An 18,846-nucleotide genomic window follows, 5' to 3' on the forward strand; every position below is an offset into this window, starting at 1 on the left:
CTATAAAACTTTGGGTACCAGTATAATTTACAATGTCCATATCCCCACTACCCCAAAAAAAAATACGGGGTAACAGGTAAAGATAATCTGAAATAAATTGTTGAGGATTTCTCTTGAGAGGGTGAAGTTTCCCCTCCTCATAACATTCATATCTTCCCTGAACCTATCAGAAGCTTCTGTGTAAAGGAACCATAATAGTACAGCGGTTAGCGAGATCTAAAATTACAGACAGGTACAACACTATGAGGAAAATCAAAATAACAAATTGTAAATAAATCTCATTCTTATTTTGTTTTGATAAAATATTTACCTATGTTTGTTTATAATGATAGAAAGGGTTATCCTATTCGGTGAGCAGCAAATGGTTACTTTTTAAGAACTGTACACATTATAAGTTTCTTTTTTTATAATGTTTATTACGATAAAAATGTATTTACCACTGAACTGATATGGTTTTGTTTTACAGTGTATATTCTCCTGGAAGGTTTACAATTAATTTGGGGGAGGTCATTCCCCAACCCTCCAAATAATTGTGCTAGATAATTTTTTCCCTCATATGGTAAAAAACCAATCAAAAAGTAAAGAGCGAATTCAACTCCAACCACTTCAAGTATCTAAAGAGGCCGCTGGTACAGTATAAATAACAAGCATATTCACAATATAATCACTATTATGATGATAAAAGCACTAATTTTTAGTACAGTATAAAAAATTAAACAATTTTTCCATAACCACTATTCTGTGACACTTTGGTGACATAAAGGATCAAATAATCCTTTATACAAATATTTTATATGTCAGAGTATATACTTTTGTGCATTTGTATTTTTTTCGCATAAAAATAATAAAAAGAGATTTTTGCAGAATAAGTCTGTCTTGGCATACTCTTCTTTACTTGTATTATTATTGACCTGTTCTGCTTCACTTGTCGTAATATTTATGCTTAGCCTAACTAGTACACGTTTTGCCTGCTTTAGAGGCCTCTATATTTTATCTTTTCCAAGGACAATTTTTCTTTTGGGAGGATGTAGTTACCCACCTCAAAATAGAGATCCATATTAGTCCAATGAATTTAATTCCTAAACTAACATACAGTAAAAAAGATATAAAAAAACTGACAAGTCAAATTTCTGCATTTCTATCATGCCAATATGTTTTTTTTAATTAAGTACATACGTAAAAGACTATTTTTTATTAGTCTACTTGTTTTATGTTTTTACTTTTAAAGGAGGCAATTGACCTTGTTAATAATAAAATCAAAAATATCAAACACATAATTTTATCATTAGATTTAGCATTACAAAAAGGATAACAAACATATTCAAACAATAACAAATCAATGAAAACATATTACATTAATATTTTCTATTGTCTTTTACATAAATACAATAATAACTACATAGCTTTATTATCAAAACAAAAGTTATTATTATAGAAACATAGTTAGGGTTTTGAACAGACATTTGTAGACATTTTGAGCATAAAGTAAAACTATCTGGATTTCTAGACATCTAATTTCAACTGTAAGAAAACCTCTTTTTTAAACCTTTAAATTTAAAGTAACTTTACTTTTTATAATTATCATGAAAACTTGCTAAATCCTAACCCAAAAAGCATAGTTTTCTTTTTATTTGTGTATTACATGAAGATAGAAAATAGTAAATAGGAATAGGTTAAAGAAAATAAATATACTTAATTGGTGATTTTGTTTGTCATATTTGGTACTTCAATTTTTCGCTTCTTAAAATATTTATTAAAGCATTGTAAAATCACCACTTGATTTAAAGGAAGCCTGCAAGAAATACACTGACTTAAAAGACAGTTACAAGTAGATCCAATACATTCAATTTTCAACTCCCTAAAATGTCATTTTAAGATGCCTTTAACTTTTTTGTTATTGAAGCTGAAGGTTTCAAATTTGGTGTTTGGGCCCACTTGTGGCAGTCTTTCAGCAGTTAGATCGGTGTATTTCCTGCAGGTTTCCTTTAAGCAAAATATCAGGGTAGGAAAATTGTGTTTTAATTAATCTACACTTTCTTTACTTTTGTATGATAATAATCTATCATAGGTAGAAATAGGTCTGCGAAATAGATTTATCCTTCATTTACATATTCCTTAATCTATTACACAACATACATGTATGTCAATTATTATATTGTAAAGGGTTACCCCCTTCCCCCCCCCCCCATTCCCTTCCCGGAAACCTAATAATGAATGTCATAATTATTACAATAAATATTAATATACTTATGATAACATTTTTTTAATAATAATAAAGCAGCTTATAGTGCCAAATAAAAAAAGACAACATAGAATACAAATGGCCAGTGATAGGCTAGTATGCCATTGGTCAATTACAACGTATACTAGTATCTTAGTGGTCATTTGAATTGTATGGTGACATTTCTTGTTAGGTACTATAAGCTTCCTCTAACAGAGGATAATTTTCTCCATAAGTTGCGCAGCATTTTAAAGATTTTCGATTAGACAGGTTTACTGTTTGTATCTATATTGAGTCTTTTATACTGTTCTGTGACTGCAATAATCATAGGTACCGAGATAATTGCGCTCAATGGAAGTACATAGTTTGTCCATCCTGAAATAAAAACGATATTAATATTTTTCCTAAATTAGTTATATACTAGCGGCTACTCCCTCTAGAGGCCTTTAGGGGCACTCGAGAAGGTGGGAGTTGGATTCCATACCAAATTTTTTATTTTAGATTTAAAAAGAAAAAGTAGAAAAAAAATTCGGGAGGGGAGGGGGGGGGGGTATTTTTAATTTTAGTTCATTTTAGTGGAGGGGTAAGGGGGAGGTAATTGATAATTTTTTAGGGACGATTTCTCTTGGAAGGTTGCTGGTACCCTCCCCTAGAATTGTTATAAACCTTCCCAGGACCTGTAGGAAGCTATCCTTTAAGGTTCAGCAATTAAAGATCCTTTGGTACAGACAAAAAGACATTCTGTTACTTTCTTATAGTTTTTTAAAAGTATGATTGAGCAAAAGCTCATCATTTATTTACCACAAAAAATGAACAAAACCAACCTGTCCCAATATTTGGAATTTGAAAAACGGCCAGAAACATCAAAGAAAATATATTGAACCAGAGAGTCAGCCAGGTACCAATACATCCCTCTGCTATAGGATAACATGTCTCTACACTAAACATAGAAAATATATTAGAATTACAGCCAGGTACCAATACATCCCTCTGCTATAGGATAACATGTCTCTACACTAAACATAGAAAATATATTAGAATTACAGCCAGGTACCAATACATCCCTCTGCTATAGGATAACATGTCTCTACACTAAACATAGAAAATATATTAGAATTACAGCCAGGTACCAATACATCCCTCTGCTATAGGATAACATGTCTCTACACTAAACATAGAAAATATATTAGAATTACAGCCAGGTACCAATACATCCCTCTGCTATAGGATAACATGTCTCTACACTAAACATAGAAAATATATAAGAATTACAGCCAGGTACCAATACATCCCTCTGCTATAGGATAACATGTCTCTACACTAAACATAGAAAATATATTAGAATTACAGAAGGTACCAATACATCACATCCCTCTGCTATGGGATAACATGTCTCTACAATAAACATGGAAAGTATATAAGAATTACAGCCAGGTACCAATACATCCCTCTGCTATGGGATAACATGTCTCTACAATAAACATAGAAAATATAATAGAATTACAGTCAGGTACTAATACATAACATAACTATACACTAAACATAGAAAATACATTAGAATTACAGCCAGGTAAAAATACATCCCTGTGCTATAGGATAACATGTCTCTACAATAAACATAGAAAATATATTGGAATTACAGTCATGTACCAATACATCTTTCTGATATTGGAAAACATGTCTCTACACTAAACATAGAAAAATATTAGAATTACTGCCAGGTACCAATACATCCCTCTGATATGGGATAACATGTCTCTACACTAAACATAGAAAAATATTAGAATTACTGCCAGGTACCAATACATCCCTCTGCTATGGGATAACATGTCTCTACACTAAACATAGAAAAATATTAGAATTACTGCCAGGTACCAATACATCCCTCTGCTATGGGATAACATGTCTCTACACTAAACATAGAAAAATATTAGAATTACTGCCAGGTACCAATACATCCCTCTGCTATGGGATAACATGTCTCTACACTAAACATAGAAAATATATTATAATAACAGCCAGGTCCCAATACATCCCTCTGCTAGAGGAAAACATGTTTCTACACTAAATAAAGAAAATACAGGTAAAAATACATCCCTCTGCTGTAGGAGAACAAGTCTCTACACTAAACATAAAACTTTCCTTGGTAAGAAGTCTAAGAGTCACATTGTAGAGTTTCTGTGCTTTTAACTTTGTATACGTAGTTTTACATTTTCCTTGAAATTTTCAGATTAAAAAACACACTTACAGGGTGCGTTATCTAAATTATCCCTTTAAAAACTTAAATAAATATGAGAAATTAGGGTTGCGAAATAAAAAGATTGCTTATCTGCATTATAAGAAAATAAATTATATTGTTTTGGTACCAAATATACTTCCAATTCATTAAATAAAGAAAAGGCATTGTTTGAACCATTAGTAATCATAAAAAATATCTAAAGGGTGAGCAAAAAAAAATGCGTAGATTTTTAAAATTCAAATTGCGCGGCTTGTGTTAATAGTAGAAAAACGTTATGCATACCGCTAGAACCGCTATGAAGTCTATTTTTTGGAAATATAAAAACGATTCATGTGCTACGTATAGTTTAGGAGTAATGTGGTAAAATGTCCCAACTGCCTTAAAACTTGACTTGCGAGTAAATCATTAAAGATTAAAGTATATAAAAAATTATGTACCTTTTTAAAATTCAAATTGCGCAGCTTGTGTTAACAGTAGAAAAACGTTATGCATACTGTTAGAACCGCTATGAAGTTTATTTAATGGAAATATAAGAACCATTACTGTGCTTCTTATAGTTTAGGAACTACGTAGTAGAATGTCCCAACTGGCTTAAAACTTGACTTGCGAGTAAATCATTAAAGATAAAAAAAGGGTGTGCAAAAATGCGGCCATTTTTAAAATTCAAACTGCTCGGCTTGTGTGAATAGTGGAAAAATGCTTAGTATATCGTTAAAACCGTCATAAATTCTATTTTTTGGAAATATAAGTACAATTTTTGTGCTATTTCTAGTTTAGGAGCTGTATTGATAAATGTGAGAAACGTGAAAATATTTTTTTTTGAGTTTTAAGTCAGTTGGGACATTCTAACACATAGCTCATAAATTATACGTAGCACGTGAATAATTCTTATATTTCCCAAAAATAGAGTTTATAGCGATTCCATAGGTATGCAAAACATTTTTCTACCATTAACACAAGCCGAGCAATTAGAATTTTAAAAATGTATGCATTTTTATTTGCATAACCTTTAATTCAATCTTTTATGATTTACTCGCAAGTAAAGTTTTAAGCCAGTTGGGACATTTTAACACATAGTTCCCTGACTATATGTAGCAGAGGAATCATTTTTATATTTCCAAAAAATAGACTTCTTAGCGGTTCTAACGATATGCGTAACATTTTTCTACTATTAACACAAGCCGCGCAATTTGAATTTTAAAAATCTACGCATTTTTTTTTGCTCACCCTTTATGTTTGTGCACCTAATTTGCCTCTGAACGTGGTAAAAAAAACACATTTAGTTTCTTTCTATTTTCTGTGTATTTAATAAATTAGAAAATGGAACATTTTTGGTGCTACACCCAGGAGTACATATGTATCTGTACAATATTTACTATTCAACTTTTCAGGTTTAAGTAAAGTAGTAACCTTGGTGTAAGAAGTTTAAATAGTTTCTCTGCCTTTATATTTATATTTGCCTGCATCCAATCTAACTTACCATTCCTAAGTGTGTTTATGTATACATTACAGGGTGCCATAAAAAAAAATTTAAAACAAACTTCTAGCTAGGGTCACTCTTTTTTGTATGCTTCATTTATACTTAGATGGGTTAAATAATGTCCAGGGGATTCACACATAAAATCAAAACCTTTTATCAACTTTTGGCAGATATATCTTATTTCAAGATTTAAAAAAAAATCCTATGATAATATTTACATTTACTATAGGATTGGAATATGACACCCTGTATTTGTATTAATATGAGGCAAAATTAGTACCAAGATAAAATATAAATAATATTATATTGACACCCTGTATTCATGTATATTCTAAGTAAAATTAATTCTAGCATATACATGTGTGTGTGTGTGTTTTTATTATTTACTATTAACATATTCAAAATAAATGCAGTTTGCTAATAGTAAAATAATTCTATAATAAAGTGGAAAGGATGTTTTTGTCTGTAGCTTAAGATTTTAAAAATCTTCTCAGCCGGTTATTTTCTCCACTTTAAGGGATAAAAAAAGTTATGGGTTAGTTTTAGGCTATTTTTAGATTTTGGTATTGGAAAAGTTTCAGGCTATTTTTTTTTCATTTTCATCTCCTTTGATTACATAGAACTTTGACGCAAGTGGCAAGTAGACACTTGTTATTGAACGAACAAACAAAAGCAATTAATAGTTTCCTAAGAAATGACCCTTCCTGGTAAATCAATGTTTAGGCTTTCAAAGTGAGTAAGAGGCTGTCAAATTATACATATATGTAAATTTTTGATTCTTTTCTGGGATACATAAAGGCAAGACAACCCCCCAAACGTTGACTTATTGGCAGCTTACAATAATGGTAAATATGGTTGGCTTAATTTTCTATGTTTAGCTGTTTGCAACTGCATATTCTATTATACAAAGTTGTAAGGTTTTTTTGTCTGTTGCTTAAGATTTTGATAACAATATACTGTTGAGATCTCCCAATTTAACTAAGCTTCTTATTGATCCCTGGATGGTTTTAGGCTATTCAATTTTCATATCTAAATTTGGTTTTAGGCTATTTTCCTTACTCTTTCAAATACAGAGTTACAAGATGCTTGGAGCGCAGCTGCTAGTATTGTCTTAAAGTAAAACCTATTGCTCGTAGAAGATTAGCATATTATGGGGTAATGATGCGGATAATAATCAGAAATATTAATGCGGCTGTCAAGACCTGTAGAATATCTAAATATGTGAATACCATACACAGATGTTTAGAATTTCAATTTAGTTTCTACCCTCTCTCACTAGCTGTACGTAGTAACTAGGTGGAATTTATTCAAAGTCATACTGAAAAGACTTTACTATTATGTACTAAAACCAATTTTGTACGCTTAATGTCAATCTTTAAAAACTCAAATTTCCATGTTATTTTTTTCACATTTTTTACAACAATCCATTACCAAAAACATTAAAATATTCTTTAATATTTGATCCAAAAAAAGAGACAAAGTAGTATACATATTTGTAGAATCATTCTATGATAATCTGTATGTTGAATGCTACATTAAAAGAAAGTTATATACATAATTGTAATGTTATTCTATGATAATCTGTATGTTTAATACATATTTGTAAAGTTATTATATTACAATATGTATATTGAATGCAATACTAGAAGAAAGTTACATACATATTTGTAAAGTTATTGGATGACAATCCTAATGTTAAATGCTACAAATTTGGCAATTTGTATGTTAAATGCCATATACTATACATATTTGTAAAGATATTGTATGACAATCTGTATGTTGAATGCTACACTGAACTTGAAAATATATTTACAAACTTCTATATTTATACCAAAATGTTATACAGGCTAACCTATAAAAATAAACTAAAGAAAAGCTTTATGTTATGGTGAATAATGGTAAGAAATGTAGTAACAATATATTTCGACATCCTCCTCATAAGTTTTCAAATAAATTATGACATTTTTTGTAAATTGATGACAAATATTTATGATAATATTTGATGTTATTCAACGTCTCATTATTCATACCTATACTTTTTTAGACAAAATGAATTGAAATAATTGCCAAACTCCTACAATATGTTTTTTTTATTATTGAATATAGGTTAAAAAAACATTCTAACTTTAAAATATAAGTATGTTGCAAAAAAATGATAATAAGATCAAAAGTGTTATTTTTTATTTATTTTTAAGTTTTATTTACACAAAATAATTTATTTTTATCCTAAAGCAACACTAATCCAAGATTTTGAAATCCTCTTTCCTGTATTAGTAATTATCACATTTAATTTGTTTCTTCATTTTTTTAAGAACCACCATTTACACATATTTACATATTATACACTTAACTACACATAAATACTGTGTAGAAACGTGCTTGTTAAAACTAAGTTTGTTCAAAAATTTGCAGTTCAATTCTAAAATTTGATAAATTATGATTAAATTTTATCATCTATTAACTTTAAACTTTCAACTAATAGGTATTTGTATCATTATATTCATGACTAGCGAGTTTTTAGTTTTAAAAAGAAAAAGTAAAAATAAATATTTTTAGTTTTATATTCGGAAGATTCTCTAGGGTGGGTGTTGGTACCCTACAAACAGAAAGAGAGACATCCTGTTACTTTTATATAAAAGGTTTAATAAAATTTAAAAAAATTTAAAATACTTATAATGTGGTATCCGCCTAGGGTAAATGGCAGACACCAGAGTTCGAATAAAGACTACGGCAGTGTGAACAGACGTGGACACCTTACTATAGAGAAGCTACGCTTCTCTAGCATTCACTAGACAAGAATCAACATCTATTTCAGTTGTCACTTTATTGGAGGTTTAAAGGATACTAAAGCTATATACAACAAACAATAACTACATGGATAGGAATAAATGATCATAACATAAAAGCATTATAATACATGTACAATAGTCAGTTTGGGCAATCATGATTCCCCATCCCTGGAAAGGGTGGGGGGAATTAAGAATACAGTTAACCATAATATAAATACATGTGGATTAGGAATAAAGATAGTTAAAGATAAATCATACAGTAAAACATAGATAATTGCAATGGTTAGGTAGATGGCTATCCCTGTCTGGGGCAGGCAGGATAGCCCATGGAGCAGCACAATAGGTAGATAAACATAGAGGGGTTGAGTGGTAGGTCTGGGTACTGAAGAGGGAAGGTTTGATGATTACTTGTGACAACAACAGTCTGTGTGGGGACGATTCTATCAGGTGAGGGCAGGTTTAGATCCTTTATCCTCAGGGTTGAGGTGGTGCTGATAACTTGGTGGTTGAAGGGGAAGGTTCCGGTGCTTAAGATGGGAGAGGGAGGGGTAACACCCCTCCCTCCATTTGCAGGACAACTGAGAGATGAAACCAGTACCGTTATCTGACATATTTTCAGGTGGCCTTATAATTGTAGAATAACAGGATTTAGCTAGGTGCGTAGCATCACTATAATGTCTTGGTTTCTGCATGGTCCAGAGCTGCCGCATACCACAACTCTCCCCTCGGAAGGCTGGAGGGGTTGTCTGCACCGCCAGACTTCCGACAGTGGTTGCGGCCTTCAGTTTGTTGTCCTTGTGGAATGGGTCCGCCAGGATACCAGTTGCTGGACGGTGGTGGACTCCAGCCCTCCCCAGGTCTAACGGAATCGGCTATATCTGCTGGAGTAGCTGGTCCTGTTGGATATTCTGGCCGTTGGATGTGTACCTCTGAGGCCACCCTGGCAACCTCCAGGGGTGGCACAGCACATGAGGGGGCTTGGACCAACAGCCGCCTGGTATACACCTCTTCAGGTTTCTCCACTGGGCTGGTGGTCTCCATCGTGTTGATCACCTTGCTGCTGGCAGGCTGGCTACTGGATGCAGGCGCAGTTTCTTCGCCCTCGGGGCTGGTCAGGTTCATTCGGCTCCCAGGGTCTCTGTCAACGCGGGCAGGTGGTGGTTGCCATACTGTAGGAGCGTTGCCTCCTTCAGGCTCATTCTGGACATTGGCAGGGTGGTGCATGGCAGTCCGACCTGCGGGGTAGGGAAAGGTAACAGTCCATCCTTTATGCCGGAGGCTGTCTTGGATCTGCAAGGGTGGCTCCGCTCTAGTTGGCTGGGAGACAGGCCCATCCACGGACACTGCTGCTGGTGGACTGGAGGCACAAGGCTCCGGATTTCCTCCCCTAGCCTGAAGGGGTCCAGGCACATTGTCTCCATCTTGGGTAGACATAATTGTTGGGGATCCTCTACTTCTATGGTTAGGCTCGGCACTTGGCGCATCTAGTTGTGTTACTCCCCAGGCAGCGGTCAAAGCTTCTTCAGTTTGGCTGGTAATGGCTGATACCCTGGCTCCTGGGGCAGATGCAGGGGGCGCAGGCAAGTTTGGCCCAGCCCAAACTTCCTGGTACACCAGTGCAATACAATTACCCTGGCTTGGTTGAGGGAGGTAGACAGCTGGATGCAGTTGAGGGTGAGGGACAGCTGGACTCTCCCTGCTGGCTGGGGGCTCTGGCTGGCTGGGGGTGACGGGTGTCACCCCTTCCTCTGGGGCTGCGGGCTCATTCCGGGGTCCAGGTATCTCGGTGGCGGCGACGGTTGTCGCCCCAGGCACCAGTGTGGGGGCGCTGGATAGCACCCCCCAGTCTTCACAGGGGTCCAGGTCTCTCGGTGGCGGCGACGGTTGTCGCCCCAGGCACCAGCGTGGGGCGCTGGATAGCACCCCCCAGTCTTCACAGGTGGCGGCGACGGTTGTCGCCCCAGACATCAGCTTGGTGGTGCAGGGAAGCACCTCTCGTTCCTTCCAGGTGGCGACGCCGGTTGGCGTCCCATACATCGACTCAGACTCGCTGGCTAGCGCCTCTTGCCTCTCCCACTCGGCGGCCGCCAGGGCCTCCTCGTACACCGTCCCGGTGGCGCTGGGTAGCGCCCCTCGGCTCTTGCTGGGGGTGACAGGGGTTACTGACACCGGTCCCCTGTGGTTGCGGCTGAGGTCCAGGCCAACCCGGTTGGGTTCAGCCGCTCCTCCCAGCACGTTGATCCTGGCCACCATGGTCCCAATCTGAGACACAGACTCCTGGGTAGCCGCGGCCCCAGCGGCGGCAGCTAGTTGGGGTGACGGCTGGGCATCTCCCTCCAGGTGGACCTGGGTGGCAGACTGGTTGCATGCAGGTTGTTGGGCGGCCTGGTGTTTCTTCATTGCCCGGTCCCAACCGGTTCTACACTTGGCGGCTGTGTGGCCGTTGAAGCGGCAGCGCCCCTTCGTCCAGCTGGGTCCCATCAGGCCGGCTTCCCCAGGGTGTATCAACCTGCCAGGTCTCTCCTCCTCCAGTTGGGGCACCAGCTGACAAACAGGGTCTCCCCTACTAGGGGTCAGGCGGTGCTGGGCTGCTTGGGGTGGCTCCTTGGTTACATTCAGCCTCCTCCCCATACACACAGGTTCCTTCCATCCAACAGCGGCTCTCCTCCCCTGGGTGGCGAGGCCAGCCTCGGCCTTAGCTTCTGCAGGTGCTTCTCCACATGAGGGATCCTGCCTCTGGGTATGCCAGGTGGTTGGTAGCAAAGGCCGTTGATGGTGCCAGTCGGAAAGGGGGCTATGATCTCTGGGGGGTACCTGTGGCCAGTGTGTGGACAGGTACCCACAGGTGGACCAGCAAGGCCCAGAAGATGCCATACTGATGGTAGCCTGAACTGTATTCTGGACTGTCAGCAGACTGTTGGTAGCCACCTGAGTTGGGCCAGAGTTGCCAGCTGGTATTGCGTCCCTGCCAGGCTCCGTCAGCTGCTGGTGGGGAGCCCCTGCGGTGGTTCTGGTTGTGGCAAGGGGTGGCCTTCTTATTGACTTCCCTGGTTGGAGCTCTGCATCCTGGTGGGCCTCCATCTTCAGCAGCCTGGGGGAACTTGGCTGGGACATGTGCAGTGGTTCAACAGAGTAGCGGCATCTGGTCTTGGAGTGTGGGGGAACAGCCTCACTGCTGCTGGGCAACCCTGCTCCCTCCATGCTGGGTAAAGTCTTCCACTGCAGCAGGTCACCAGTCCCCATCCTTAGGCCGGTCCCCAGTCGTTCCATGCCTGGGGGCTCCCAGGGAGGCTTGGGTGGCGGCTCCCCCACCCCCAGGTACGCGTCGGGCATCTGGGTGAAGAGCCTATTCCCCTGGGACAGCTCCCCATCCTCCAGCTTGGTGAGGCCAGCGCTAGGGAGGACCTTTCCACCCCAGAAACAGGTGGTACTGGCCCTAGGGCTGGGCCCCGTTGGAGTCTCAGTTCTGGTGGTAGTGTCCATCTTGGGGCTGGCCACTAAGTCTCTGAAGCTTGTCACCTTCTCATTAGGCTCAGTTGCATCGTTCAACACCCCCAGGAGGACACCTACAGGTTCAGCAATCCCCAGTCCAGTATTGCTATTTCTCGTGCGTTGAGCACCAACTGAACAGGAGCTGTGCAGCGGACATTCAGTCACCCTTCCAGACAAGGGCATCTCAGGGACCAGGGGTCTGTGACCTGGCATGTGTTTGATGTTCACTGTACTCAACACAGTAGGCCAAAGTAATAACAGAAGTAGTATCTTGTAGATATAGAAGCAGAGTAGAGTAGCCGCGCCGCAAGGAGGTTCGAGCCGGCTCACCCCTAGTATAAATACTATAGCTGTGTAATTAGGGTGGTAGTCCACGTAGCCGTAGGCTCGGTCCTCCTGGCTCAAGAGTTTCTGTGGCTGGCGCGCCCCCATGATAAGTAGCAGGGGGTTGGTCTGTTGGTGCCAGCGTCTTGTTTAACTGTTGAGCCTGGGTTGTTCTCCTTTCCAGTATAGCTCTTGATTTCTATGGTAACCAGCGGATCTTAGCTTAAAGGTAACAGGGAATATGTTAGGCATCCACAGATGTCTCTAGGAGCGTATCCGCTAGCAGATATATGGATAGGTAGGCTATCTATATATATACATGGCTACACGCCCATATATATATATATACGTGTATAGGAATATCCCCAGAGCTAGCTAGCTTTTCCTCCTTGCTCCAAAAAAAATCACGCTTCCTCTGTATATAGTTCACAACTATGAAGGTCGATGGTCCAGGTACACACCACCACTGCCCAGTGTGGGGCAGCAAGTCAGGCTATGTCCACAGGGTGGGCGTACTTTCGTTCAGTTACCATATCAGTTTCCAGTGTTGTTTGGTGAGGTTAGTATTCACTTACTTGTACCCATGATACAAAAAAAACAACCTTATTTATCACTTGGGTATTTATATATACATATATTTGTTTCACTAACCATTCAGCTTTGAAGTAGGGTTGGCAGGCTAGGAAGATGTTGAGGGTCTGAGCGGGTTTAAGGAACTGGTTGGGTTTTCCTTTATCACACTAGAGCTAGAAGGAGAGAAGCTTGTAATTCTTTATTTGCTAAAAATACCCCTGTTAAATGCTATGGAGTAGCTCCGCTCCGGCGTGTGTGTGTGTGTGTGTGCGTGAAATCTCCTGTCCTTGCAACGCGCGTCCGCACCGTCAAATCCGCGCACACGGGGAAAACGCGCTCTCACCCCTCAACTCGCTCTCTCATTGGTCCGCTTCGTCCGTTGGATTTATGATATTTACCGCACTCTGTTGCGCTACCCGTGAATGGCGCTCTGTGTGTCCGAGCGCTAGCCCCACACTACAGACGGACTTAGTCTAGTGTGGGTAGGAAGGGGGAAGCGCGTGAGGGGACGGGGGTAACTCCGTCCGTTTCCCTTGTGAGGGAGGGAGGTAACTGTGTGCTGGTATAATAGTGCCTTTTCTTCTTAATCCTAGGCTTATCTATTATATCACCCTGATTGTATTTGCCTTCAATGGAGAGGGGCTCCTCCCTTTCCCTTGGAATAAGGGGTGTATTGTTGTTGTGCTATAGGCTTGAGGTGATTTGATGGTATATCAGGGTCTTTATTATATTACATCTAGCTTCTATTTTTGTCCTTATCACAATTGCATAACAGATTTGTTTACTAACCCTATTCTATTTTTAGCTGTTATCACAATACACAATAAATCCAAGCCTGTTCTATTTTTAGATTTATCACAACACAACAATTTGTTTGCCAAGCTTTGCTCATAAATATATTGTTTCTAGATGGGTGGCTGCGTTGTAGCCTCTCAGGATACTTGGAGTTGACGTAGTTTTTCTCTGTTCTGGTGCACTACACTCGTATGTTGGCTCGCAGCTTGCAGCTATGTGGCGTGTTTCAGCCTATCGGCGGCAGGGAATGTCCCGTCCTGCTAGCGCCGCTTGCAGCTATGTGGCGTGTTTCAGCCTATCGGCGGCAGGGAATGTCCCGTCCTGCTAGCGCCGCTTGCAGCTATGTGGCGTGTTTCAGCCTATCGGCGGCAGGGAATGTCCCGTCCTGCTAGCGCCGCTTATCCAAATCCAGCTGATGGCGGCAGGGAATGTCCCGTCCTGCTAGCGCCACTGGTTCGGATCCTGCTATCTCTTGCAGTAAAATTGGCCTATTTTCAGCCGTTTACACTTATTTGGCTTGTTTCAGCCGGTCTGCAGGCCTGTTTCAGCCCTTTGAGCGCTCAATTCTCCGTTAGATATCAGCGCTGCTCGCGGTTATTCGTCAAATTTCGCTGTCTCGCTTCCACAACTGCCGGATGCAGAGTTAAACTTTGCTGTCCAGGGTGGGTAATTCAGGTTGCTTGCGTCAGTTTTGCCAGATTCACTGCTGGGAGTACCTTAGCCTCAGATGCGCGTCTGCTCTACACTTGTGGTTCGCCGTAATCTCACACAGCTGTCACCAAAGTTGTGGTATCCGCCTAGGGTAAATGGCAGACACCAGAGTTCGAATAAAGACTACGGCAGTGTGAACAGACGTGGACACCTTACTATAGAGAAGCTACGCTTCTCTAGCATTCACTAGACAAGAATCAACATCTATTTCAGTTGTCACTTTATTGGAGGTTTAAAGGATACTAAAGCTATATACAACAAACAATAACTACATGGATAGGAATAAATGATCATAACATAAAAGCATTATAATACATGTACAATAGTCAGTTTGGGCAATCATGATTCCCCATCCCTGGAAAGGGTGGGGGGAATTAAGAATACAGTTAACCATAATATAAATACATGTGGATTAGGAATAAAGATAGTTAAAGATAAATCATACAGTAAAACATAGATAATTGCAATGGTTAGGTAGATGGCTATCCCTGTCTGGGGCAGGCAGGATAGCCCATGGAGCAGCACAATAGGTAGATAAACATAGAGGGGTTGAGTGGTAGGTCTGGGTACTGAAGAGGGAAGGTTTGATGATTACTTGTGACAACAACAGTCTGTGTGGGGGCGATTCTATCAGGTGAGGGCAGGTTTAGATCCTTTATCCTCAGGGTTGAGGTGGTGCTGATAACTTGGTGGTTGAAGGGGAAGGTTCCGGTGCTTAAGATGGGAGAGGGAGGGGTAACACCCCTCCCTCCATTTGCAGGACAACTGAGAGATGAAACCAGTACCGTTATCTGACATATTTTCAGGTGGCCTTATAATTGTAGAATAACAGGATTTAGCTAGGTGCGTAGCATCACTATAATGTCTTGGTTTCTGCATGGTCCAGAGCTGCCGCATACCACAATAATATAAAATATTTCTGAGTAAAACATATTTATTGCCAGAGAATCTTCCAGCAAAAATATGTAAATTTGTTAATATATAAGCTGTTTAATTATTAAATCAGAAAATACAGTAAAAGGTAAATTAAACAGTGAATTTGTTAATTAGATACAAGAGTAAAACAAATACATACATATCATGTAAAAAAATACCTGAATTCAAAAAGTAGAGGAGCTGATGCACAAGTAAGAGCTTGGCCCGCAAGTAACAGTACATACGTCCAGATTTGAAAGCTAGAGGACGATTCTATCTTGATGATTTCCTGAAATAATTTAAAAATGTTTATGCATATGATCCAGACCTTTTTTGAAAATAAAAAAAAATAATATAAATTGTCTGTTAAATTTTTGTTTCTCCAACCTCAGAATAGCATTTGACAATTATTTTCCTGAAATTCGGTCCTTTTGGCAATCTGTCTGTCCTTATATTACTCTATCTGTCAATCTCTATCCCTATCTGTTCATTTCTTTTTGGTTCTTTATGTTGGAAATTACTGATAGACCAATTTTGTTCTGCTGTTAAGTAAATATCACCTATAGAAAATAAATCTTTTTTGTAGATTGCAACCCCACTAACATCACTCTGAAAAAGCTTAAATTTAGGAGACACCTTGTGAGTTTAAACTTTAAAAACACTCACCAAAAAGATCAATGCCATAAAAACATAAACCATAGCAGATAATGTTAACAGAATAACTATTACTCTTCGCATTCTAAAAATAAATCATATAGGTAGACAATTCATTTGTTTTAGTAAAACAACAGTAAAATATGTTTGTTATAGAAAAATCTTGAAACTTATTAATTCAAAACTCCCTGCAGTGTTAGAAGTTACTTCGACAATACTAAAGTTACGGGCTGACGTTAAGACTAACAAAATAGCAAAGTTTTAGAGAAGATTTGCTTCTAAAAAATATACTGTTACTTAAAAATTTGTTTAATCTACTTTAGCGTTCATTTTAAAGAATTAAATTAATTAAAAGTTTTGCTTGCACTTGTTTGGAAGTATTCCAATACAGGGGGCGCAACAATAATTTTAAAAAGTTCAGCCGTCAATATTTGGGTGAAGGTAAATTATTTTAATATGAGGTAGTAAATATTTATTCAATCCAATCTCATGACAACCCCAACAATAAGCCGCAGTTGAATACAAGATTGCACCATGTTAGGTACCTTACGAGGCCGTCTTCAAACAGTGTGACTTATTTGTGGCATACAAATCCAAGCGGGTAAGGCCCTTCGAATTTCGTAACTAATCGATTATTGCTATTGCAGTACTTGCATTATTCCATTATTTAAAATATATCACTCTAATGTAAATGAGACTTTGATAGTAATTAGTTGCGCACCCTGTATGTACATAATTTATGTAATTATATCAAAGTTCATTAACATTTACTTTAATAATGCAAAATAAATTCAATTTTACACATCTTTAGATTTTATCAAAGAAAATATCTTATTTATATCAGTAAAAATTAAGGCAGTTATAAAAAAAATAGTCAACCTTTTGATTAAAGCATTGATAAAGTAATGGACTAAATATTGATGTAAAATAATACCTTTATTTAATCATTGGTTGAAAATTTTAAAACCAGAAAACGTAGTTTTAAAACTTTGGGTACCAGTGTAATTTACAGTTTAATAGCTTCTCCTTCCCAAGATTAAAGTAACCTTAACATTCACACACAAAGCAGTAAGATAATTCAGTAATGGGGAGACATACATGTGTACTTAAAGAGTAGCTTCTCTGTGTAAACTACCTTTTCTTGAAGAACTTGAGACCTGCTGCTACAAAAATGCTGGCAAACACAGAGACAAAGCTGACAAATATACCAAGAGTTGATATCCATTCTTCTGTCACTCCTGTTTAAATCAAAATCATTTTAGTGCACAATTAGATTTCATTAAATTTAAAATATTTATCGTTATCAAAAATGAACAGGATCTGTGTCTATCTCCATTCATCTCCGCCAACCCCCCCCCCCCCCTCCTTCTGCTTCTGCAAAAGGGTAAAATTTACAATAATCCCCCTTATTTTTTTTATGATGGGGAAGTAAAACCTCATGTTTTTATATGTACCTGATTTTTTAAGACTATGGGCATTAAATCATGGCCTGAAAAGCACAACAAAATTTAGGCGAGTTTCAAACGTTCGGAGGGTGCCTAATACATTTTTTTTGACTTTCCTGGTTTCATATATTGGTAAGCCAAATATAAAAAGTGTAAAACATTGTCCCACATAATCTATCAAAAAGAAATAGTTTAAATAATTTCTTACAAGATAATTCAAAAAGAAAATTAAGATAATACATGTCATACATCTGAAAATCCTATTTTATGAGCAGTACATACCTGGAACTTCTAAATCAACCAGGTTAATAACAAGGACACTCAGCCACATCTGAGCAACCCCTTGAGATATACCATAGGTTAGCATTGTCAACCAGGCATCCTGGATAGATAGATAGATATTTAACAAGAACACTCAGCCACATTTGAGCAACTCCTTGAGATATGCCACAGATAGGTAAATAAACAGTTGTATTGATTAATTGATATATAATAAATAGATATATAGATAGATTTATTAATTGATTGATGGATAAGAATGGTCATATTCACCTTAGATTTTAATAATAATTTAAATCCTCCAAGAAATAAAGTTCTTTCTTTGGATGCTGATATACTGAGAATATTTTTTGCTTTGTTTTGAATATTAAAAAATCAAATTGATCCACTGCACTGGTTATAATCTGTTTCATTTTTTTTTTGAAGATTTAACTTGAACAATTTTTTTCTTTTAGGGACTAAAATAATAAAATTATTTTGTTGAAAGAGTTTCTTTTTCCTTGGTAATCATTATCCTTGTTTTTTAAATAAAACGAAACAAAAATGTTCCTAGGAGGTAGAGGTGGATGATTGGGGTAGTATATAAGCATCGGTACGGTGATTCCTTTATTGATTAAACTATAGATTAAGAATTATGTAGCTATTTTAAAAAATAAACTGAATTGCTTACTTGATTGCAAATGAAACAGTATGAATTTGGTTAATATGTATCTCACATGTAAGTTATAAGGTATATACATATGCGTAATAATTTGTAGATATTGTAAATAAATCATGTTCTAGCATCAATTACTCACAGGGATCTAAAGGGATAAGACAATGGCCGAAAAATTTATTTGCATCCCAATAAAGTTTGCCTTCTGTAGATTACAATCAGTGGTTGTAACGTTTGGTCACTCAACATAGTGAACCAACCAATCATACTTCAA

The 18,846-nt window shown here is 38.0% G+C and overlaps 1 protein-coding gene across 2 annotated transcripts; it reads right to left on the bottom strand.

Moving 5' to 3' along the window:
- Positions 1-1,382: 1,382 nt before the first annotated feature.
- LOC145331829 (solute carrier family 49 member 4-like) lies at positions 1,383-18,517 on the bottom strand. Of its 2 annotated transcripts, XM_080176675.1 has the most exons (8): positions 18,467-18,517; positions 18,191-18,254; positions 17,921-18,020; positions 17,329-17,431; positions 16,206-16,278; positions 15,719-15,828; positions 3,046-3,161; positions 1,383-2,596 (listed from the first exon to the last, which is right to left on the bottom strand). In XM_080176675.1, exons 1-8 carry the CDS (start codon positions 18,505-18,507, stop codon positions 2,484-2,486), a joined length of 720 nt encoding a protein of 239 aa, XP_080032801.1. In that variant the 5' UTR covers positions 18,508-18,517; the 3' UTR covers positions 1,383-2,483. The 2 variants fall into 2 exon arrangements, with proteins under 2 accessions (XP_080032801.1, XP_080032802.1); XM_080176676.1 differs by lacking the exons at positions 1,383-2,596; positions 3,046-3,161 and adding an exon at positions 4,143-4,209.
- Between the last annotated feature and the right edge of the window lie 329 nt (positions 18,518-18,846).

Source organism: Acartia tonsa, chromosome 11 (assembly GCF_053477335.1).
Source record: "Acartia tonsa isolate MP-2025a chromosome 11, ASM5347733v1, whole genome shotgun sequence".
NCBI lineage: Eukaryota > Metazoa > Arthropoda > Copepoda > Calanoida > Acartiidae > Acartia > Acartia tonsa.

Excerpts from the sequence above, each read along its gene's own strand:
- LOC145331829 (XM_080176675.1), bottom strand. The coding sequence starts at position 18,507 with ATGCTTATATACTACCCCAATCATCCACCTCTACCTCCTAG. Across the intron at positions 18,255-18,466 it reads CATCCACCTCTACCTCCTAG|TATATCAGCATCCAAAGAAA; the intron begins GAACATTTTTGT and ends AAATATTCTCAG. Across the intron at positions 17,432-17,920 it reads GGTTGATTTAGAAGTTCCAG|GAGTGACAGAAGAATGGATA; the intron begins GTATGTACTGCT and ends TGATTTAAACAG.